Here is a 24,459-nt window from a genome sequence, read left to right on the forward strand (position 1 = left end):
CACCTCCGCTGCACCTCCGCACTTTAACAACTCACTAATTTAAATACACTATTTAAATACACTATTTCTACCTTTGTTTTTCTGTTTGCATGTCGTTTGCTTTGTATTTAACACAATTGTTTCTCTAACAGTTGGTTAAATCTACACATTTATACTGTATATAATGCACATGTAGGAGCCGCATCCAGTGGAAACTGGGGGTCACGTCACCGCCGCGTCACCAGAGCTGATTGGTTTCCACTTTAGTCTGTGTTAATTTCCACCAGGTCCGCTGAGGTGCGTGTCAGCTCCTTCCCAGATGCGGTAGTCCGGTGCCCTCCACCAGATATATGCAGGGCTTCTATTTCTGGTGGACACCAGAGAACAACGCATCATCAGCACAGAGCAAATGAAGCTAAACAGGAAATTAAGCACGTACTCCGCAATAAAATATCAGGTTACTTTTCAAAATAAAACACTTCAGATTATATTTCAAGTAAATACATCACCAAAACATCATAATGTGTAAAAACAAATTCACATCCACTATATTGATTCCTCTCATACTGTAACTGTACTGTAAACTGCAGCAACTTTGATTTAGTTCATGTTTTACTGATGCAGTTTTATCTCTTCTCTGTTGGCTGTTGATAAAAAATGTGTCTATGACAAATCCGGAGTCCAACCTTCTTGTTCTCCTTTGTTAGGAACACTGACCTGTTTATTGTTGCGTTGAGAACACATACATTTAACCACGTTCTCGCACGATTATATAAATATCGTGAGAACTGCTCTGTCTCATGACGTCACAGTCGTTCAACCGGAGCGCACCGCGGCGTGCTCAAAACGCTGTAGCTGAAGGTGGTTGAACACAGACATGAACATTGAAGAACAGTCATGTGGAGACAGGACCATCTATAAGGGGGAATAAAGGGGAGAGATTTTTGGGGTACATCCATAAAGTCAGCAAAATGATGGTCCATTGTTCTCTGAATCTGTGATAACCACATTTATTTATTTATTTATCTGAATATTATCCACTGTTATCCATGAAGTTTAGTATTATTTGTGCCATAGTATCTTAAAGATGTAAATCCATGTTTTAATCAGGAATAAAATGGGTTAAAAGTGACCAAAATGATGTAAAAGGTTGTGAAATGGGATTTTCAATAGCACAGAAATTGATTAAAAGTTGAAAATTACAGTGGCCAAAAACAGACAGAAAAAGTGGTAAAAAGGGTTCAAAGTGTCAATATTGGAACAATTTGTAGGAACAATTGGCAAATAATGGGCATGACAAATCGTGAATGTGGTTAAATTGGCAAAAATATGCATGAAATATGTTGAAATGAGGTTAAAAGTGAAATGGATCAACATATGTGACATTAGGTGGAAAAGTGGTGGAAATGGGTTATAAGTGCCAAAAAGGTCTTAAAAGTTAAAATAATGTGCAGAAAAGGAATTCAAATGTGATGGAGAAGTGGCAGAAATGGGTGTAATGTCATAAAAAGGCAATAAAAGGAGCAAAAATATGGTAAGAAAAAGTAATGAAAATAGGTTAAAATATGGCAAGTTTGGTGTAGTTGCAGAAAAAGCTTTAAAATGTCTCTTATACCACAACATACTGTTGAGAAATGCATGAAGAATTTTGTCCCAGAGGGTCCCAAATTTTTCCAGAGTGTCCTAAATTGTCCCAGAGAGTCCCAAATTGTCCTACATTGCTTAGATAAGCAAACTGCTTCTCTCGTCTCCTTTTTCGGCATGTACAAAAAGAAAACAAAAAAAAGAAAAAAGTGAATGTAACCATGTTGGAAATAAACTGAATAAATAAATAAAATAAATTGTTCCAGAGTGTCCTACATTGTTCCAGAGTGTCCCAGAGGGTGAACTGAAAGAAAGAAACATGTTTATAATCCTCCATTCATCATGAATCATTCTTCAGTAAATGTTTTTGTTTTTGCCTGAGCTGTTGGTTGCATCCCCATATAATGTGTTTTATTTACCCTTTGTTTCCTGTGGCTGTTAAAGCGTAGTGGGACGTCTGGGTGCAGTAATGCAGTGATTTGGTTTGGTCTCACAGAAGCTGTTTTAGGAAACAATGAACGTCGCTGTCTGAATGAGAAGAGCTACACAATGGTCAGACCATGCACCCCCTCCTCCAGCCCCCAGCCTACATCTTCACTCCTTTATCTCACCGTCTCTTTCTGGGGTCTCATTTCTTGTCCCACTGCTTCCATGAGCAAATTCATTCAATGGGAAAATGGAAGGTTATTGGCTGCACCGCAGTTTCATTTAGTGTTACATTCAGTTAGCTACAGAATCTGTGCATGGTGCACTCAATGATGATTCTGATGAAATTAAAGATGACTAATCGGCGATTGCCTCCTGGGTCGCTGGGTGGCGGGGTGTGGCTGTGGGTTGCTCCGTCGGCCCTTGCTGGTCCTCGGCTTGGCTCCCTGGGGCGCACCTTCGCCAGGGATGTCGCTTGCGTGACGGGCCGGGCGGGGCCCCCCTCCGGGGCTTTTTTTTTTTTTTTTTTTTTTTTTTTGCCGGGGTGTGGCCAGTACGGCTAGGGGTGTGGGGTGGGGGGTGCTATGGGGCCTCCCCGGGGGTCGTGTTGGGTGGGTGTGCGGGGGCGCGGCGCGTGGCTCTTGACCTGGTGGATCCGCGTCGGGATTGGCTGGTCTGCTGGCTGGGCCCACCGGGCGCCGTGGGCGCCATTCCGGGGCGGGGGTGTCCCGGCGGTGGATCCGTGGTCTGGATGTCCGGGGGCGTGCTCTCCTGTCATCTGCCCGGGGACCGGCCGCGGCTCGTGGCGGCGCTGCGCAGCCTTGGGCGGGGCGGGGCTGGTGGCCTGGGGCCCGCTGTCGTCCGGGGTGCGCTGGCGTCGGGGGGGCCGGGGCCGCCTTCCGGTGGAGGGTGTTGTATCGTGGCACGGGTGGGCCTGTGCTGGTCCTGGTGCGGGCACGGGCCTCCCCCCTGCTCGGCCGCTCTCCTTGGCGGCGGGGGGGCGTCGCTCTGCGCCGGCGTGCGGCGGGGGTTGCCCCCTGGGGCACCGGGGGATGGGGTTCCGGGTCCCTCTGGCCTGGGGTCGGGTCCCTGCTGGCTCTGGGCTCACCGGCGGGTGCCCGCCGGCTGCTCGTTCGGCGTGGCTCTGGTCGTCTGCTGGGCGTGGGCTTCGGCTCCTCCGCTGGGGTCTCGGGCAGGGAGCTCTCTGGGCCCTCCCCTCGGGGGGTTGGGCGCGGGGGTGTGGGGTGTGGGGTCTGGGGGTTTGGGTTTGGATCGGTGGCGTGGTGCGCTGGGTCCTTGGCTCCTTGGGGCTTTCTCGGGTGTGTATGGGGGGGCGATGGCTGCCTCTCGGCTTGGGATCTTGGGGGCGTTCGGGGGGCTGCTTGGCCGTGGGGTGGTCGCCGGGGACCCCTAGATTGCCCGCTCTTGCAGCTGGCCTGACTGCTTCTTCGGGCCTGGGGGCGGCTCGTGGGTTTTGCAGTGGCGGTTCTTGGAAATACATTTGTCATGGATGCACTGGCCTTGGGCTGTGGGATAACACTCAGACTGGGCTCAACCATAGACACGTTGTTCCCAAATACCTGTTTTATGGAATTTCCACTCACCTCTTCCTCTGTTCACAGCCACCACCATTATTCCTAAGCCGCACACTGGTCACCAAACTGGCTTGATAACACAACAATAAGCACAATATACACAACCACAATTTCACATCGCATCACTTGAAACCTATCGACTACTCCCCACCCATTCCATTTCCTATCTTGTATCCCTCTTCCCTGTTAACTTCCCCACCCCCCACCACCCCCTCACCTTGGTGTAACACTGCCCTCTTTTTTTTACACCCTCCCTTTAATAAAGTATTTCTTACCCTTCCCTAGGGAGGGCTGGTGATGGTCACAATTATGCAATGAAATAAATAAATTTATTTAATTGCAATAATAAAATAAGCATTGCTGTTAAAAGATTGCACTTCTTGTAGTGTTAACCTTCGACAGCATGTGCAGACAAAGGAAAAAAAAAAAGATGACTAATCACACATTGCACACTGACATTCAAATGTTTCATTTCACTGTGACTTCTTGAGTTCAGCTTGCGGCGTATAGGACGCTATTTTTTTCCTTTAAAGTTGAGGCCAATGTGGCAGTCCGCTCTCTGTATGGATTTTTCCGTCAGTCACACGTGTGAGCCGGTGTCGGGAGGCAGAATATTACTGACAGTCACCACTACAGCAGAATGAATTAACTGTAACAGCCACTGAACATCACAGTGAACTGAACTTTCAGAAACATTCAGATAATGTGGGGAAAGTCAAAGAACTTTAGTAACTCGGGACGTGGGTGTCATGGTCAGTATGCAGGACAGCGTTCGATCGTGGAGAGAAATAGCGTGGGTGCGAGTGACAGCAGAAGTCATACAGCCATTAAAAATGTGTTTTTATTCATATATTTATATTAAAAAAAATAAGGTTGCTGATTGTTTGAATAAAAATAAAATACCGGTGTCACGGTCTGAGTTTACCTTGTGCTGAGATCGATTATGAGCATGCGCACTACCATAAAATGAACTTATGCTACTTCCGCTTAGCTTTTTTCTACTTCCGCCGTGCTGAGATTAAAAATGTAATTTCAAAGCTAAGGATCAAAGCTAATGTTATTTGATGAGTGCTGAATGGCTCCTTTTCTTGGGGAAAAATGTACAACTGCTCAATATACGAGGCAGGAGAAACATGTTTTATAATGTATTCTATGCAGTTTTTTATTATTACATGTATTGAGTTTTTATTAAAAAAAATGTTTTATAATTTATTCAATGCAGTTATTATTACTTGTATTCTGGTTGGATAGAAATAAAACACATATTGGAAAAAACATGATTATAATAAAACTCCTTACGAAAAGAAATAATTTATTTTCCCAAAAAAACATGATTATGATATACATTGCAGTAAATAACAGTTAACCTAATGTAACTTTATTTTTTTTAAATCAGTATAATCCAGCATGGGTACAACTCAGTACGTAGCAGTCACGAGGGAAACTCAGACTGTGACACCGGTAATAAATGTAAGTTGGGGAGTGCTGCTGGCTGGTATGCATTTATGGTGAGAAGAGCAAATAAAAAGTGCACTTAGGTTTAAAATGTAAGTTTTTAATAGTAGTTGATAATAAACAGCATAAAGTTGTCAAATCATTGCGTTACGTTTATCAGGAGTGATCACACACAGGACAGAGGCTGACAGCTTACATCACGTACACACGGAGAGAGTGAGAGAGCGCTGAAATACTCGCGATAAAGTACAAATCAGCCGGTTAATGATAGAAATAAACAATAATAATAATGCTGAGGCGATGGTGCACGGGAGCAGAAGGAGCGGTATATCAGTCTGCTTTCATTGAAAAGTGACCATAAAACGCCGTAAGTGGACTGATATGTAGACGCGAGGCAGTGAGGAGGAGACTTTATGTGGCTCATCCATTGAAACTGATCTGAATACGAGAAAATACACAGAAAACTCCATTAACAGGAGTATAGCAGCCTGCCTACTTGCCCTTTGTGATTGGCTCAGTCATTTAAAGGGCACTGTCATCAGCCAATAGAGTGCAACCTATGTCACGGAGCGGCTTTTTTTCTTAGAAAATTGCTAAATTATTGGAATGCGGCCAATATAATGGTGCGTTCAATAGTGCGGAAAATACGGTACTACAAGTCATGTCTCAATATTTTTTCTCAAAAAGCCAATTCAATATGAAATATGTTGTTGAGGTTACTTCTCTATACTACCAATTGTTATCCATGAAGACCTGTTGCATTTTAGCATATATAACTATGACTCAACACCCACACATCCAGATTTTGTTGATACCACATAAAAGTTCAGAAATCACAATTGCAGGGGTTGGTCTGTGGTGCCACTGATAACTGGTCCAAAGTTCTTGCACCAACCAAACTATTGTACAAGGTATGCCCAGCCCAAAAAGATAAAATGTCTACTCCCAATTCTCTGGACACCCACCTGCTTGTGATACTCGCCTGCACCTGCTACAACTTTACTTGTGACCAACTTAGAATTACCTCTTCCTATTGTCTGTGTTAAGTTCTGTGGAATCAACACTAAATGCAGTAAATATTTATATTTGAAACAAATATTCCAATGTATGGTTGTGTGATTTTCTTGCAATATATAGATAATCGTAGAACTGTAACAATATGGTATCATGAACCATGTATTGCGTATTGTAACGTGAGGTATCATGTGATTCTCACCCCTAGTAGTGACTCTTAAAACTATTATTTTTTGTCAAAAAAAGCTTTTAAAAATGTGCTATATCAATATAAACTAGTACAGTGCTCGTTGGAAGTACGTATCCATATAGTGGGAGGAGCTTAAGTAGAGTTGTCAATTATGGCCAAATGAGTATGTGTTTGAAGGTTGGATGTACAAAGAGGTGTAACTCTGTAGTGTTATAAAGGGGTTTATTTGTGGGTGCAAAGTAAAATAACGTGTGCGATTTCCCTGGTTTAATTCTACGGGACACGCGCATGATAAATGTGTTTGTTTTTTTTTACTCATTTTTATGTTTTTTTGTTTGGTGTATTTTCTGTAATGTATGTTTTTTGGAGTCATTATGTGTATTTGTGTATCTTTCTGTTTTAGTTTTTTGTTTTATTTTACTCATTTAGTATATTTTTTATTATAAATATCGTGTGTGTGTGTGTGCGTGCATGCGTGCGTGTGACTCGCTACTCCTTTGTAGGCTCACGGATGCGCTTCAGCCGCACACATGCACGTACTCAGTGACTCACATCAGGTTGAAATGCATGTGTCTCATGCCCAATGTGTGACACTTGAGAGCTTTGCTAGTATATCAATGTGAGTGTGGCTGCTCAGACGGCCCTCCCCCTTCTCCGGTCTCCGTCCGGTGTAACCCACGTTTATTCGGCTGTGATTTCAAAATAAAATGAAGTGAAACGTTTTGAAACGTAATCACAAAATAAGGAACAGTCAAAAAGTATGTTTCCTCAAAAGAGAAGTCCATAGGAGCTCAAAACTAACCTTAAACTATCTTCCTCTCTCTCACTCATGTGTCTGCTTGGGTATGTGCGCAGCACCGTTTGGCTCTGGCCGCACACGTAACTCTAGGTTGCCACTGTGATTGGCACACACCGGAGTGGAGCTGTGCAGTGAAATACATATAGATGGTGCTCTAGTGCCCCATCACACTGAGGTCAAAAGCTGATAAGATTTCACTTCAGGATGAACATGAATGTGCCGTCTGGGTGAAATAAAATTTAAATAAACTTTTTGAAATTACCAAATTACTCCAAAATAACGGATGCACACACTTGGGGTATTTGGAAGCCATTGACAAAGTTTCAGGTTGAACAGACACCGCGCCAGGGAGAAATTCACTCCACACACACACGCACGTACGCACACAGACCTTTCTTGCATTATAGTATAGACTAGTACAGTGCCCGTCGGAAGTATGCATTCATGTGGCAGCATAAGGGATATATTTGCGGGTGCAAAATATGGGTGCAATTTTCCTGATTTAATTCTATGGGACATGTGCATGATAAATGTGTTGTTTTTTTTAACTCATTTTTATATATTTTTTTGTTTGGTGTATTTTTCTGTAATGTACAGTGCCCGTCGGAAGTATGCATTCATGTGGGAGCATAAGGGGTATATTTGAGGGTGCAAAATGTGGGTGCAATTTTCCTGGTTTAATTCTATGGGACATGTGCATGACTTCATCACTTTTATATTTTTTTGTGTGGTGTATTTTTCTCTATCGTATGTTTTTTGGAGTCATGTGTATTTGCGTATCTTTCTGTTGTCTTTTTGTTGATAAATGTTTGCTGTTTTTTTTTGTAATGTATGTTTTTTGGAGTCGTGTATTTTTGTATCTGTTGTATATTTATGCATTTTTTTTAATAATTATTGTTGTTTGTTGTCATTGTAGTGTGATTCTGGAGTTATTTGTGTATTTTAGTTTGTTTTTGGGGTTTATTTAGTGTAGTTTTGTGCATTTTTGTTGTCATTTTAGTGTATTTTGAGTCATTTTCATGTTTTTGTTGTGGTTTGGTGTATTTTTCTGTAAAAAATGTTTTTTGCAATCATTTTGTGTGTTTTTGAAGTCTTTTTGTATATTTTTGTGCATTTCTGTTGTCGTATTGTGTACTTCCTGTATAAATGTTTAGTTTTTTGTATAATTATTGGTTTTTTGTTGCATTTGTAGTGTGATTCTGGAATCATTTTGTATCTTTGCTTAGCATAGTTTTTTGCATTTCTGTTGTATTTTGTGTATTTTTTTGTATAAATATTTAGTTTTGTGTATTTGAGTCATTTTCATATTTTTTGTTGTATTTTTCTGTAATGTAAGTTTTTTGGAGTCGTGTATTTTTTATTCTTTCCGTTGTCTTTTTGTGCATATTTGTGTTTTATTTTACTCATTTTGTATATTTTTTATTATAAATAAATAAATAAATACCGTGTGTGTGTTCTGTGAAATATTTGAGACGCTAATAACCAAACTCCATAGACATTGTAGCGCCAATCAGAAAAACAACAAAACTGCGCAAAACAAAACGTAAAGCTCCAAACTATATGAGTGAGTAAGTAAATTAGAGTATTATCTACAATTCGGCTGTCTTTTTTTTTTTTAAAACAAAAATAATTTTTTACCTTCGAACCAAGTGGTCAGAGCTCAGCTTCCATGCACGGCACCACAGAAAATCTGCAGTTTTCCAGATGGAGGATTGAACGGGTTGAGTTCAATGCCGACTCTAGTGAAACAGCGCGTTATTGAGCAGTTACACAGACAGTTATATGGTTTAAACAATGGGAATTTTGTCTGCAAAAGACTCACCAGTGGCACACACACACGCACGCACGCATGCACATGACCTTTCTGTCTTTTACAAATAGATAGATTAGCTTTTTTTCTTTGTCGTATGTGAGAAATCCTATCAATAATATATCAGTGTATATCAGACCTATTCAGTTATCAGCTGTTAGTACTCCTCGGATGTGCAGAGTAAAATTTTTTTGCACAAGTTTTGTCCGCCGTGATTAAAAACTCATGCAGATTGTAATCAGAAAGCAGGCAGTGACTAAATAAAATGCAATTAGATCCATCCGAACTAATCCAGTTTTCTACTTCACTCTTTTCAGATGCGTGACACACGAGCTGTGTCAGTGTGGCCTGTTGGATTTGCAGGTGGGAGAACATATGAGCGTCCCCTGGTGTCTAAAGGGAAAGTTGTAGGCTGGTACACTGGCTGGAGAGCGGGCCGACCATTTGCCATCGATATGGCAGGTAAGAACCAGTTTGGAGACTAGTGTCGAACTTAAACGCTTTGCACACTAAACAAACGAGACACGGTAATCCTTTTTTTGCATTAATATTTGGATCCAAACATGCTAAATCTGAGAGGAAAACATTGAGTTTCCCAATCAATGGATTGAGTCTAGAAATTAAGATTTTAAAGAAGTTGTTGAACATTCTAAAGAATTATTTTAAACCAATGATTTTCTTTAATCATTGCAATAAGAACATTCAGTTTGTCAATTCTTTTCCTGGTTGTTCTTGTATAAACCTACAGTCTACAATGCAAACCAACCTTTACTACTCTGAAAGTTTTATCCATGTGTCCTTTTGTCTTTTTCATTACCACAGATGACAGAAGTAATATCTTGGCCTCATTCATAACAGTGGCACATGCACAAAACGGGGCCCAAAAGATGCACACGACACTTTCCACGCAAAGTTTGTGATTTATAAAAATATACGTAGAGTGAGAATGTGCGCACCCGTACGTTAACTGTTGACCTGTGCGAATTAACATTTTGGAGACGTGGGGAAACGACGGAGCCAGTGGTTGAAGCCAGATTCATCTCATACCTTTAAAGTCCTCACATATCAGAGATATAGATCCACATTGTTGGGTTGGGCGATTTTGCTAAAAAAAAAAATCTCAGATTTTTTAAAGAAAAATTTGAGTTTCGATTTGATTTTCAATTTTTTTTCTCAATGCACTTAAAAATGACTGCATTTGATTTCTGATTAATAAATCACATAACTACAGATTCTATAACATACAACATTACAATTAAAAAAAAAAAAACTCTTCCCTTAGCATCTCAGTATAGTGCGAATAAAAAATTGAACATGCCTGTGGCACACATATAGCCTACTCAAAGGGTAAACAGCAAAATAAAAATCGTTTTTATCTACAAATTCGATTAATTGATTAAATCAATTTTTTGCCCAGCCTTACCACATTATCATAAATACACAAGCCTTCAGTGTTAAAGGTGTGTTCCTTTGGTCAGCCATTAGGTCCATGAATTCAAATATGTTCATATTTAGACCTATACCATAAGTATGAGCATACATTCAGTTTGCAATCTGAAAGTTTTGGTGCTCGTCGGCCTGGGTCAACTCAGGATATATTCATTCTGACACACAGCAGTGTTGGGAACAGACTGAACAATTAACTAACCCTCATAGCATGGATGAACTGAGCTGTGCCCACAATGGTGTGTGCTTGTTTGCACTGGAAACAATTGCTCTTTGAAGGTGTCGGGTGGTGTGGGCTCAGGTGTGTCCTGGTAAGGGGTGAGTATTGGCAAGGGTGTTGCAATACGATATGTATCACAATACTTGGGTCACGCAACCTGTGATTCTGGGGCCTAATGTGGCCCTTTGACTCTTTTGCAATGGCTCCCTATAGCTTTAAAAAAAATATTGAAATATATATATATTTTTACAGAGGCTTTTAATTATTAATGATAAATAAAATCAAAATATAACAATTTGTTAACCTAAAATAAATCACATTGTGCAATGACTCAGCATCTTCCTACTTCACCTCCTGCAACATCTACAGACCATCAACTTTCCCGCACCTGTGGCTAACCTTAAGTTTTAAATCCCTGGTCAGATAACTAAACCAACAAAAACACTATTCTGGAAGAAAATAGAGATTTAATTTATTTAACCACCAATGTACAGGTTAAATATGCATGTTTTATATGTGGCAAGAAATGAGTAATTAGCATGTGTTGATCACATGATCATGTGTTATCAAATTCAAGTTACTTTTTGTAGCCTTTCAAATACATTAACTAAAAAAAATCTTCTTTATATAACATTGTGTTCATGTAAACTGAGATGTGTAAGAATTTGAAGATGCAAGATACTGTTTTATTTCTTGATGTCAAATAATTTCATATTATTTTGAACTGTTTTTAAGTTTCCATTTACATGATCAATATGAATCAAATCAATTTAAATCAAACATTATTCTATATAATTTTAACTGTATAGAATTTATTACACTGTATTGTCTTCATTGAGAAGGTATTTTTTTGGCTCCAGAGACTTTAATCCAGGTGAGATGAGGTTAAATGTTTCCTTGTAGAGTAAAGGTTGTAGACCACTGACCAGGGGAAGAGGGTTAGGAGACCCCACTATAAGAGCTGGACCCTCTGAATTTAATTCCATGGGGTGAAACAATGCAGATGCTAAGTTATGCTAAGGTAAGGTAATTCAAGGACAGCCTTTCTGCAATTTTTTCAGTTGGTCGCACCAGTTCCACCACTGGAAAAGTTTGTGTAAAACCCTGGGTAATATTTAGAGGTTAAAATCCAACCAAAAAACAATCATCACAACCAACAATGTACAAAATAAAGATAATCAAAAGGACAAACCAAAGCAACAGACTGAAAACCAGCAACATCAGAACATCGACAGGATCCGGTGGGAAGCAAAACGCAGGCAATGCTGTAGCACTCACTCCATGTTCAAACACTCCTGAAGTATCGGAGGGAGGACATGAGTAGAAGCTACTCAATATCTCTCTGCACATATTTATAAGATGGGGTGTGATGAACAAACAGGAATTTAGGACCTACAGACAGATACAGGGAAATTAAAGCAGACATGAAGTACTTACTGTAAGAACTAAATCAGGAAGTGAAACAAAACAAATTCTTAAATTTAAAAAAGTCTTCTAGGGCTTGAACTCAAACCCTTTATTAAAGCAGGCTGAAACCCAATCGCTACAGAAACAATTAAACATAAACATACCGTTGGTGGAAGTTACTAAGTGGTTGAACCATGAACCACTGACAGGAATGGTCAGTATTCATAACAGGATAAATGCAGAAAAGACGAGAGAAAGAGACACAGAAGAAAAAGGAGAAAACCTAGACTATGGGGAGGACGTCCATCCATCCACACCTTTTTATCCTGACTGAGTCACTCTGTACTAGAGCCCATCTCACTATATTCATGCCGTGAGTCGCTTTAGACTTTTAGGCTTTTCAAATGTCTTTCCCATAGGTCCCAGTTAGGGTATCAGGTTTATGTTACATATAAAGTGAAGGTTAACCTGTTCTGTCTTTCTGGATGAGTTTAGATGTTGTTTACATGGTCTATTGAACCTGAGCTGCCGCAAGTTTAGCAAAATTAAAGGATTATCATGTTTTCTTTAAAAAAAACTGGCTTTCTGGTTTCATCCTTTCATTGCAAACCATGAGGACAAAAAAGAAAATGAAAGGAAACATGCAGCAGTTTACTCTCCGACCCATATGATCCAGTTCCATGTTGTGGTGGTTAAAACCTCTTTTCCTTGTGTAATAAGGCAGAGGTTCTCAACTCGTGGGTGAGTACCCAAAAAAAGTCATAAACCCATTTCCATGGGTCGCGAGCATTTGCCTTCTGCTTTTAATTTGAAGGGGATTTATTTATGCTGACTTTTCACAATTGAAGATAGTTTTTCTAAAACAGAACTTTGATAAATTATAATAGGTTCTAGGGTTATAATTTGTATGTTCCAAAGCCTCAGCAGTGAGAATCACTGCATTAAAGGTGTATGGTTTCAGAGGTAATTATCCCTCCACAACATCCTAATGAGTAACACACATGCTTTCAGTAGATCAGGGACTGTACTTCAAGTGTCTCTCCAGTTAATATCCTGGTAATGGAGAGTGAAGACTGAGCAGGGGTCTCATCAATCTGTTTACATCTTCATATCTCCTGAGCAAAAATCCAATCAGAGTAGTAATCAGTGCTCACCGTCACTCTGACCCCTGGAGAAATGACTCCTACCATTAACCCAATAATACCAGGCTGCCAATTGTTATTCCTCACAAATAGACACACTGTGGGAATGGCTATGCTCACCAAAAATAAACAGTTGAACAGAGATTGTAGCAGAGGTAGGGTGTGACGAGTCGACACATCCTCTCCCATCCGGTAGTCTGATCCCACAAACACTCACTGTAATTATCAGCCTTAATTTTACATTGCACCACAAAATGAGGCAACAGTAAGATTTACAGCTGTGACTGCTTTACCAAGCCCTTATTTATCCTCTAAAGTGTGTAAAGACAACAATGGCTGTGCCAATAAAAATTACAGAACATGAATAATATTCACAGGCTGTCCGTGTAGGTGCCAGTGCATGTGTTAGCATTATTGTGTTATCAAGTCCCAGTCCTCATCTACTGCTTTGTCTTTGACATCCTGTGTGTGTGTGTGTGTGTGTGTGTGTGTGTGTGTGTGTGTGTGTGTGTGTGTGTGTGTGTGTGTGTGTGTGTGTGTTCTCTAAATCAAGCCTCCACCTGCCTGCACTTGAAGCGAGAGAAGTGGACAACAATGTATGCATGTTCTGGGATACAAGTGTGTTCACTCATTATGCAGCTACATACTCGAAAAATTAGGTTGTTATGTGTGCATGTTGTGTGCATCCCGTGCTCGGCGTACATGCTTAACATTGCACTCAGGGTCCATAGAAGAGCAAACCCAAGTGTTGAATGCTTTTATATATATATATATATTCACATATATACATATATATATTTAAAAAAAGAATAATAATCTTTAAACACAAGAAAACCTTTTATTCAGAATTATCACTGGTGTAAATTAATCAATCAGATTAACCTAAATCTATGTGAGAACAGAATGACTGGCCACGTACTGAATTTGCTCACCACTAGAGGGCAGTCTTACAGAGACCAATGTGTAATTTGTAGCAATGCATGGCGGCTCCAGACTGCTGCTCTTTTTATATTCGAGTTTGTTATCACACCATGGTTTTAAATTTTTATTCACTCACCCCCTATGAGAATTTGCGTACCCCACTTTGGGAACCTAGCCTCTTTTTATTGAGATTTTCTGGATTCTGTAACCAGTTGTTTGGAATAACGGCATTTGTTTTTCAAGTAACAGGGTAATATAACCCTATGACAGGCCCTATGAGTCGACTTTGTTCAATGCCTTCATACCATAGTGGAATTTTGAAAACAGACAAGCATAGAATGTCATCACTTTTAAACATTGGAATACTTAATGGCGAACATGAATAAACTGAAAACCAACATTTTAAGTTGTAACCATCCATCCATTTTGAGACCTGCTTGTTCCTGTTTCAGGGTCGCGGGGTCTGTCGGTGCCTATCTCCAGCTCACACTGGGCGCGAGGTGGCGGTACACCCTGGACAGGGCGCCATTCAATTACTGTACTAATATTTTTTTCTCAAACATTAGATTCTAGTAGCTGATTGGTGAGGTTTTAGATCTTATCAGAAAGAACCTTCACTTTGTCCATTTTACAGATAAAAAGTTAACTCCAAAGTTTACCATATTTTTTGAACATATTTCTGAAGCTCAAGCACATAAGGCATTTTTCTGATCATTATAAACATTTACCAATAGCAAATAAATGTTTTTGAACTTTTAAGTTTGGAATACTTCAATGTAGCCTACATGTTTCTGGACTGTGGGCCAAACTGGAGAGTTACACCAGCTGCAATGTGCAATGCAATGTGGTTTGTGGGGTTCTATATTCCCGGATCAGCACAGGTCGATGAGTTTGAAGTCTAGGTTTTTACTTTATGGGATTTCCATGTTCTTCTTTAGCATGCATGTTTCCTTCTGGTTCTCCAGGCTGATTTTCTTCCACTGACCAAAACAACAATAAGTTTGTTAGGTTCATTGAAGTCTGTAAACTGACAGGTTGGCTCAGCTTCAGTGGGCGTGCCTGTGATAGATTAAAGATTAAAGATTAAATCGGGGCTTTCGACGGCCCAGGTGAGGCTTGAACCGGCAACCCTCCAATTACAAGCCCAGCGTCCTTAACCACTAGGCCACCACTCCCCGATAATGAGCTTATCTTAGGTATCAAATGTAAAACTGTGTTTGAATGAGGTGTCATTTCAGATGTATTGTTATTTGAATGGTGACAGAGGTTGCATTCATAGTTCATTCGTTTTGGCGCTCTGTCTTTGGTATGCTGTGGCTCACGAGTGCGCCTCCATCTGTTTGTGCCCTGGCGATAAATGCCTTTGTTTTTCATATCAGCCTCTGAATAGACAATAAATCACAGAACTGTAAGCAGAAACAGAAGGAGAGAAAAAGAGAACAGCAAACACAGAGGAGAAACTAAAGCCTGTGCAGAAGGTCGGCCTGGAGGGTCTCTGATGAAAAGGAACCTCCAGACTGCAGCAGAAGAAACCAACCAAGCTTGAATTGTTATTCCACACCTTTGTTTTAGTCTGCTTTTCCTTGGTTCCTTGTCCCTTTATCCACTTTTTAAGGCTGTTGGTGGTGATAGCTGAAACAAATAAAACAGTAAAGACACTGTCGGCCTCAGATCAATAATTAGAAGGTATTTCTACTGGAAATAACAGAATTTACTCACAAACAAATGTCGGTTGAAATTGCTGCTCACAAGATTTATTTTTCACAAACAATCAGGTTGTTGACAAATGGTCATGTGACTTGAACTTCATAAAAGGTTTGTGCATTGCGTTGTGGGATTGGGAATGAATAATAAAAAAGACAGCATAGATGTGGAAACATTTATTTAAAGAGTAACTAAACCCCAAACCCACATTTTTCTGATGAATACATATATGTATTTGGGTATTAAGTAGTGCTGTTGATTGATCCTAGTCCAACTTTTAACATTTTAGTAAAAGTATTTTAATTTTGCGTATTTGGTTTATTGGCCTCTAAGGGTTGAACACCAGCTATTACTATTGAATTTTGCTATTGGCTGAGACGGAATATTTGGATTTTCGCGCATCACCAACTTTCACTGTTGGCCCCGCTCCTCCTATAAAAGCTGAGAGGAAGGAGGACGGTTTCCTTCAATCACAGCCCTCAGTGAGCATTGATTCACATCCCCAAATGTGAATCCAGCTGCAGCGGTGATGTTTTTGACTCTGTGCTTCTATAAAGAGCCGATTTTGGCCTAATTAGAGGATTCATCAAGCCGTGGCTCGAGACTGCGACCAAATTGGTCGCATATGCAACTATTTTTTCAGTGTGTGCGAGTGAAAAATGTATCTGGTCGCATCCGTGCGAGTGCGTATGGGTGACCTTATATTGGACGAAGCGGCTGAACCGCCCGTCACATCCCACTGAGTGCACCTCTCTCTCTCTCTCGCTCCGCACTGCGGGTGAGGAGACGGTGCGCGCTCACGCAACTTGGCGAGTATAAACACCAATGTACTCTTTTGCGAATCAGCATGGAGGGGTCAGAACTGATTGACTATGATGCCAGGCCAGATGTTCAACTGTGGTTCTCTCAGAGCAGGGGTCTGTGGCTCTTTGGCTATTTTGCAATGGCTCCCTATAGTTTTAAAAAACTATTGAAATAAATAGTTATTTTTTTACAGAGGCTTGTAATGATTAATGACAAATAAAATCAAGATATAACAATTTGTGAACCTAAAATAAATCACATTGTGCAATGACTCAGCATCTTCCTACTTCACCTCCTGGAACATCTACAGACCATCAACTTTCCTTCACCTGTGGCTAACCTTAAGTTTTAAATCCCTGGTCAGATAACTAAACCAACATAAACACTATTCTGGAAGAAAATAGAGATTTTAATTGTGTGAGGACAGATTCATTTAACCACCAATGTGCAGGTTAAATATGCATGTTTTATGTGTGGCAAAAATTAGCAATTAGCATGTGTTGATCACATGGTCATGTGTTATCAAATTCAAGTTACTTTTTGTAGCCTTTCAAAGACATTAACTAAAAAAAATCTACTTCATATAACATTGTGTTCATGTGTAAGAATTTGAAGATGCAAGATATTGTTTTTACTTGATGTCAATTTATTTTATTTTATTTTATTTTAAACTGTTTTTAAGGTTCGATTTACATGATCAATATAATAGATTTAAATAAAATAAAACATAATTCTATATAATTTTAACCGTATAGAATTTAATACACTGTATTGTCTTCATTGAGAAGGTATTTTTTTGGCTCCAGGAGGAGCCGTTATTTCAGCCACTGCTTGTTGCAGAAAAAAATAATATTGGCACTAAAACATTAAAACATTTAGCAAAATATATCTCGAGTCATTGTCAATCTTTACTTCATACAAAACTACAGTACGCCAGTTAAGTCAACTATTCACCAGCATGCATGGCTATGTTGTACACTCTCCTAATGCTCTTTGTTGTTAGTATTTTGTAGTTCAGAGTGTTTCCACAGTGACACTATTTGTTAGTGTTGTGATTAAATGAGCTTCTTTTGAGACGTGTATGAAGTGTTTGGGGATGAGATTAACAGTTGAGTTGAGATGCCTGATGGAAATGCAAACTGTGTTCAGAGTTTTGTACATGTGTCTTCAGTTTGGACCAATGCTTGTTAGCAATAAAACTGTAACCATGGGCTAAATCATGGACTCTCTCTTATAGAGGCTGGTGTAAGGCTGCAGCCAAACTTGCGGCGTTCAACAGTTGCATCAATTATGAGAATTTTTTCAGCAAAACAACAGTTAAGACATGCATCCTATAATTACTGTATTGAACTATATTTTACAAAATAAAGTAATACATGTTTGTACATAATCTGAAAGTTTTTTTTTAAATATATTGATTATAAGATTTTGTGTTTTATATTACTGTACTTAAAACATAAGATGTGTTTTATGTAATGCTCTTTGTTGTTAGTATTTTGTACAGTGTGCTCAGAGTGACAATGTGTGTTTCTAAAGTGTGTTTATTTGTTAGTGTTGTGGTTGATTGAGCTTCTTTTGAGACGTGTATGAAGTGTTTAGTTGGTGAGAAACACTTGTAGGGATGAGATTAACAATTGAGCTGAGATGCCTGATGGAAATGCAGACTGTGTTAAGAGTGCAAGATTCATTTGTATGTCAAAAAAGTGAGTTATGGTTTAACTCAACTGTCATTCATAGTCATAGCGCCACCTATTGGTAAAAGGAAATTATAGGCATTATATTTGCACAGAACATTGCAGGAAAGTTTGTAATATAATTTTTGAAAATGATCAGATGTCGTCTCAACAACGTTAACATTTCTGCGGCACTTCCCGACATGCGTGTGGTTGCGAGGGCCCGTTCATCGCTGCTTGCAGCTTTAATTGTAATTGTTTTGTAATTGGCCGAGCGCCCCCCAGATGCCCCCGAGATCCCAGGCCGAGAGGCAGTCACCGCACCGCGAGGACCCAGCGCACCCCGCCACCGACCCCAACCCCCAACCCCAAGGCCCCCCACCCACACCCACACCCCAACCCCCCGAGGGGAGTGCCCAGAGAGCCCCCTAGCGGAGGAACAAGACAGAGCCACGCCGATCAGGCAGCCAGCGGGCGCCTGCCGGCAGGCCCAGAAGCATCAGAGACCGGACTCCAGGCCAGAAGGAACAGTAACAGAAGCAGCACCAACAGCAGCCCGCCGACGGCCACCATCGCGAGAAGAAGGCACACCAACGGCACAAACCTGGTGTGGTATAGCAGCCCCAAACCAAAGGCGCCCAGACTTAACCATCTGCCTGCAGATAGCAGGACAAACCCACCAGGCGATCGACAGCGACCCCAACCACCGGAACAGCGAGTGCCACCCCCAGCAAACAGCATCATCCTGAAGTGCCATGCAACCCCGCGCCAACCCCGGTACAGACGTCAGCACCTCCGCAGCACGCCCACCCCCCACACCAGTGCGGCTGGTCGTCCCGGACCGCATTTTCACAAACACACCTACAACAGTGCAGGGAGAAGAAGGTTACTCAGATGAATCATGCGCAGTGATCAAAATGCAGCGTAAGCACTTTAGGTGGCGGAAATGGGGGCCTTAATTTCTCAATATTTTTGCCTCATTCATAATTTAATCGCCCAATCCAGGAAATCGAAAAAAAACAATAAGTTTTTTAAATTTGCAGCGAAATTTTGGACTCATAGAACTCAACGAATTTTCAAGACATTCCACGCACTTATGTCAAAAAATTCAGAAATTTTTAACAATGGTTTTGTTCAATAGAAACTACATTTTTTGTTTGATCCTATGAATACTTTTTGAGGTATGGACTATTTAGTGAGGGGGTGTGTATGTGTCGATTTTTGCGCGTCATTTTTTTTTCATTTTCAGCTTCCAATATCTCAGGAACTACACCACATAGGAAACAGAAATTTGGTATAGTAATACATCTTTTTTTAGACCAAAGTGTATGGGCCATTTGTTGAAATTATTGAAATGACCCAGAAGCATGTTCTTCACAAGGATGGAGCCATTTAAAAGGAAAAACAGGCTTTCCCAAGAACTCTGGCAAAATTACTAGAACAAAGAAATAACGACTAATTCTCATATCTCTCATCAAATAAAATCAGGATGTTTGAATGTGTGTGCAGAATCAAAATCGATCAAGTCTCTGATGGTGTGCTTATTGTTTTCCTGTCCATCCTACCTGATGTACAGGAAAACAATAAGCTAAAGCAGCATGCATATTTTCTTCTTATTTCTGCAGTCCGCGTGTTACAGACAGCTGTAGCTTTAGAAAAGCTGCTCAGTTAAAAGAGTTTCAGAGGAAATCAGGGAAGGCGAGCATGTCAATGATTATTGTAAATTTCTACTCTAACGCACTGATTGACTCGAATATTGCTTCTGCAGAGACTGTTTTCCAAATCCTCTTGTCGTGCCGTTAGCTTAGCATCCTTGTTTAGCAGATAAGCTAATGCCCTTTCCTGCCGAAGGCCTCTGTCCTCCACATTACTCACTTGGGATTCTGCGGTAGACATTTTTTTATCCAGATTGTCAATTCTATGTGCAATATCTCCCATTGATGTCTCCATCTGCGTTTGGGACTCTTTTATGTCCTTCTGAGCCTCCCGGGATTCTTGTCAAATCTGTCGGAGTTCAGCTAGCATTGGCGACTCACTGATGTTATCTGTGCTTGCCAAGCTAGCCTTGAGTGTTAGCGGCTTTTGACTCGTCTTCATTTTTACCGGCTTTAGTGTCTTTTTTTGTCATTCTCAGGTTAGAACTCATGGTCGTAATCAATCACCACTGCACTTTGGTGGTCTGTGTGAGGTTAAATAGAGCTAAAAGGGCAATTTAAACTTTAAATCGGTGTTAAGCACGTTACTAGCCCCCTGGTCAAGGCATGGCCAGAAACGGAAGTCTCGAAAGGTTATTATTAGTAGTATTATTAATATTATAAATGTTAATGCTTTCTGCTCCTCATTACTGTCTTAGCCTAATACCTGCTGAATAGTTCATATTAGTATCTGTGGCAGACAGGAATATGGACATTGTACTATTGAAAGTGTTAATTTAAGTCACTCAATGAGAGTGATGTTGTCTCACTGTTTAATGTTTAAGTTGTGACAGTGTGATAAACAGGTTCTAAATGTGAGGAACCCATTTCAGTTCCTTACGTTGAATCTGGTTCCAAATCCCAACACTACTGGTGAAAAGGCCTGTTTTTTTTGTTGTGATTTTTAAGAGACTAAAAAGAAGTTGTATAAAGTGATGCATAGTACTAGTAGAGATTATAAGCAAAATATGCACTTTTTGTTCAATTTGCTGCTTATAAGGAATACAATAAATCATCTGCCTCTAGTACCATATTGAATTGCAGCTACTTATTCACTACTTAAATTTTTGGTATAATTTATTTGCATCATGTTGATTCCCACCTCACAAAATTGCATTGTATCGCATTGTGTAGAATTGAATTGCCATCAAATCAATATCAAATCGTATCGAATCGGGAACAGGGGTGAATCGCATCGTATCACTAGGGGATTGAGGGGTGGATTCACTAGATCTGAAATAAAGGGTGGTAATTCAATTGCTTCCCTAAATCCTTTAGTGACACAGTTTCCTCACTTGCTGCACGGAATTCACTAAGATTGCAGCAATGATTAGTGCACGTGCAAACTGCTGCAGACCACCTTTATTTAAATTAGCATATTGTACGTGTTGTGTTGAACATAGAGGGTGAACATGAGTGCGCGAAAGCAAAAATAAAAATTTAAAGCAGTAGAATTGGAGGTGTTAATAGAGGAAATGAATTTAAAAAATGGATGAATTACAGCAGATAGATAGATAGATAGATAGATAGATAGATAGATAGATAGATAGATAGATAGATACGTGGATGTGACTGTGAGTGACGGATGGTGCATGCGCGCGGATGATCGCGTGCATGTGTGTGACACTGACCCAAGGAGGAGAGATGGACACACATCCCACTGTGTGTGTGCTTTTACACAACAACGCAATGCATGGAAGGTAAAGGCAGGTTTTAACTCAAGTTTACTTTATTTAAACCCAGTGTTAATTAACTTCAGCAAATGAGCCCATAATTCAAGTCTGACCAAAGTCTCACACACACACACACACACACACACACACACACACACACACACACACACACACACACACACACACACACTCACACAACTGGAGACTTTTTTCATCTCCACTGTGTTTTCTGTCCACATTTACTGCAGGGATGATCTCTGAATGTGTGTTTGCACCTGCTTTTCAGTTGTACTATGTTCTGGTATTAAAACTATTACTGCAAACAGTTCCAGATTTCATGAATCGCATTGCTCCCACTGCATAACTTTATTTGCATTTCCTCCTCCCATATTTTTGCTCCCCCTGGGAGATCCGCCTACGATACATATTCATTAGGGAATTAAATGAATTGGGGGCGCACGTGCAGCAGCAGCGTACTCCTGATTCCCTAGGGTTTGTACGGCTTATTAGCGCGTGGAGTGACGTTTGCACATTTTAATACCCCTAAACCTTTAGTGAATCCGCCCCTCAATGAATCGCTAATGTATCATATCGTTGGTAGTATATTGAGAGGTGTATCAAATCATTGTCAGTGATTGAGATTCACATGCTTAGTCTGGACTTGATTTTTTTGCTCCTTTTTGTCCATGAATGTTTCGTTTTGAATTTTTCAAAATGAGGGAAATTTGCACTAATACACTATTAAAAACTCAAGATTAAAATATTTCCATCTTTTTATAATTGTATTTAATCATATCAATAAAATGTTACATACATACATTAAGAATGGACATTTGAGCCAAGGACAGTGGCTAGTACTCCACATTTTCCAATTTTCATGTCTACGTACAAAATTTTGCACATTTGTGTTTATTGCATTTTTAATGCCTCTTAGTGCACAACCAATAATTTACAATAAAGAACATTGAGCAAAACACAACCATAACAAAGGAATGTTCTGTTTATCACTTATTGTATCCATTACAAGTTGTCATCTATCAAAAAATCCTGTATAGAATTAAAAACACATTCATTGTGTAAATAGCAAGTTCTTTGCCTTAATACAGATTCCTCTTAGGTTCAACTGTAATGACACACATTTTATAGGCATGTCCGATTGATTATTATTTTTGTAATTATGGGACATGCAGAATCTGTTCTGTTTTTTTGTATTTCAGCTTTACTCTGACTTCCTCGTCTTTGTGATAATTATCACAGAACACATCACCCCTGTGGTAAATGATTCCCTATCAGCCACATTATACTAATTAGATCCACTAAAGAACTGTGATTATCCGCTGTGATCATAGAAGACCCATCATTTGCTTTTAATCTAATCCATCCTGCCAATCTTCTGTGCATGTGTGTGAGTGAATGTGTCCTCTGGCAAAGCACTGAGTCCTGGTATTTCCAGTTAAAGGTTAGAGATTTAAAATATATTTAGAAAAACAACTTGCAAATTCTTAAATGGCATTTCTTGAATCCCTTCTAGAGTATCAGCATGTTCTGCCACGAGTAAGATTTAGACAATGTATTGGAGTTGTTTAGTCGAGTATTTTTACATATTCATAAGTCCACTGTCCCGCATAACCAAAGTCCTTTTCTCCCCAGGTTTTGCGGTGAACCTCAATGTGATCCTGGCGAACCCGCAAGCACTGTTCAAACGACAGGGCTCTAAGCCGGGAATGCAGGAATCTGACTTCCTCAAGCAGATCACCAAGGTCTCCGAATTAGAGCCCAAGGCTAACAACTGCACACGGGTCAGTAACCATTCACAGCAGGTCATGTGTACATCAAATGTATTGTTATTCATTACTCTATTAATAAAATGAACAAGGTTAGTTAAGTAGCAGAGCAGACAACAATACTCATTATGGACTATTAGAAAAATATCAATTCTATTGTAGCCCTGTGCGACAAACACTAACATTAGCACTGAATGATTGGAGTACAGGTTTGTTTTTTCAAAGAGTCAATCAAGTGCAATAACATATACATTTATGAAAGTTTTCTTTGTCAAGTTTTGAAAATATATTCTTCTTCTTCTTCTTCTTCTTCTTCTTCTTCTTCTTCTTCTTCTTCTTCTTCTTCTTCTTCTTCTTCTTCTTCTTCTTCTTCTTCTTCTTCTTCTTCTTCTTCTTCTTCTTCTTCTTCTTCTTCTTCTTCTTCTGTTCCAATCCTGCTTTCATCCAAGTCATTGTTCAGCCACATTGCCTCATATGAATGGGTAAGAATTGCGCATGAGTGTTGGTTAAAGGGGCCGTAAGCACGAAATGGCAGCCATGCTTGTGGCAGTGTGCCCCAGGGCAACTGTAGCTACAATGTAGCTTAGCGCCACTGGTATGACTGGTGTGACTGAATACTGCTTTGAGTCTCCTAGAAAAAAGCTCTATATAAATCCAAACCAATATTATTATTATATATTATATATTATTATAATCCTACTTCCCATGCCAGATTGCCTCAGCTGCAACATTACAGTACATTTAAACATGCTGTAAATTGTGATGCACTGTGAAAAAACCAGGAACAAGTCAGTATGAAAGAAATGGAGAAAAAGGATAAAAGCCACATCATTTTCTGAGGAAATTGGGATTTTCACTTTTTTTTTTTTTTTTTACAAAATAGGCTAGTTGAATAACAGTATTGAAAGGTAAACCTTGTGTTTGAAAACAGCTTGTTTTAGTGTCGAGCAGCTTCCTTGTTTGGAGGTGTGGAATCCCACAGCTGATCAACAAACCGAGTGTCGTTGGTTATCCACAGATAGGCCAATAAACTGCATGTTGAAGTAAAATATATGGCTACAACTAAAATATCTATTCTGATTATGGGTCAGACTAACACTGCTTTGAAAAGTGTGTGTGCAACAGCAACGTAACTCATA

The 24,459-nt window shown here is 39.9% G+C and overlaps 1 protein-coding gene across 1 annotated transcript in view; it reads left to right on the forward strand.

Annotated features, from left to right (window-relative positions):
• The window catches only part of b3gat2 (beta-1,3-glucuronyltransferase 2 (glucuronosyltransferase S)), a 72,624-nt gene that overhangs the window by 26,536 nt on the left and 21,629 nt on the right, over positions 1-24,459 (forward strand). The window contains exons 2-3 of the mRNA XM_028469594.1: positions 9,170-9,314; positions 23,187-23,335. Coding sequence (XP_028325395.1) covers positions 9,170-9,314; positions 23,187-23,335 — 294 coding nt within the window. The remainder of the gene's footprint in view (positions 1-9,169; positions 9,315-23,186; positions 23,336-24,459) is intronic.

Source organism: Gouania willdenowi, chromosome 15, assembly GCF_900634775.1.
Source record: "Gouania willdenowi chromosome 15, fGouWil2.1, whole genome shotgun sequence".
Lineage (NCBI taxonomy): Eukaryota > Metazoa > Chordata > Actinopteri > Blenniiformes > Gobiesocidae > Gouania > Gouania willdenowi.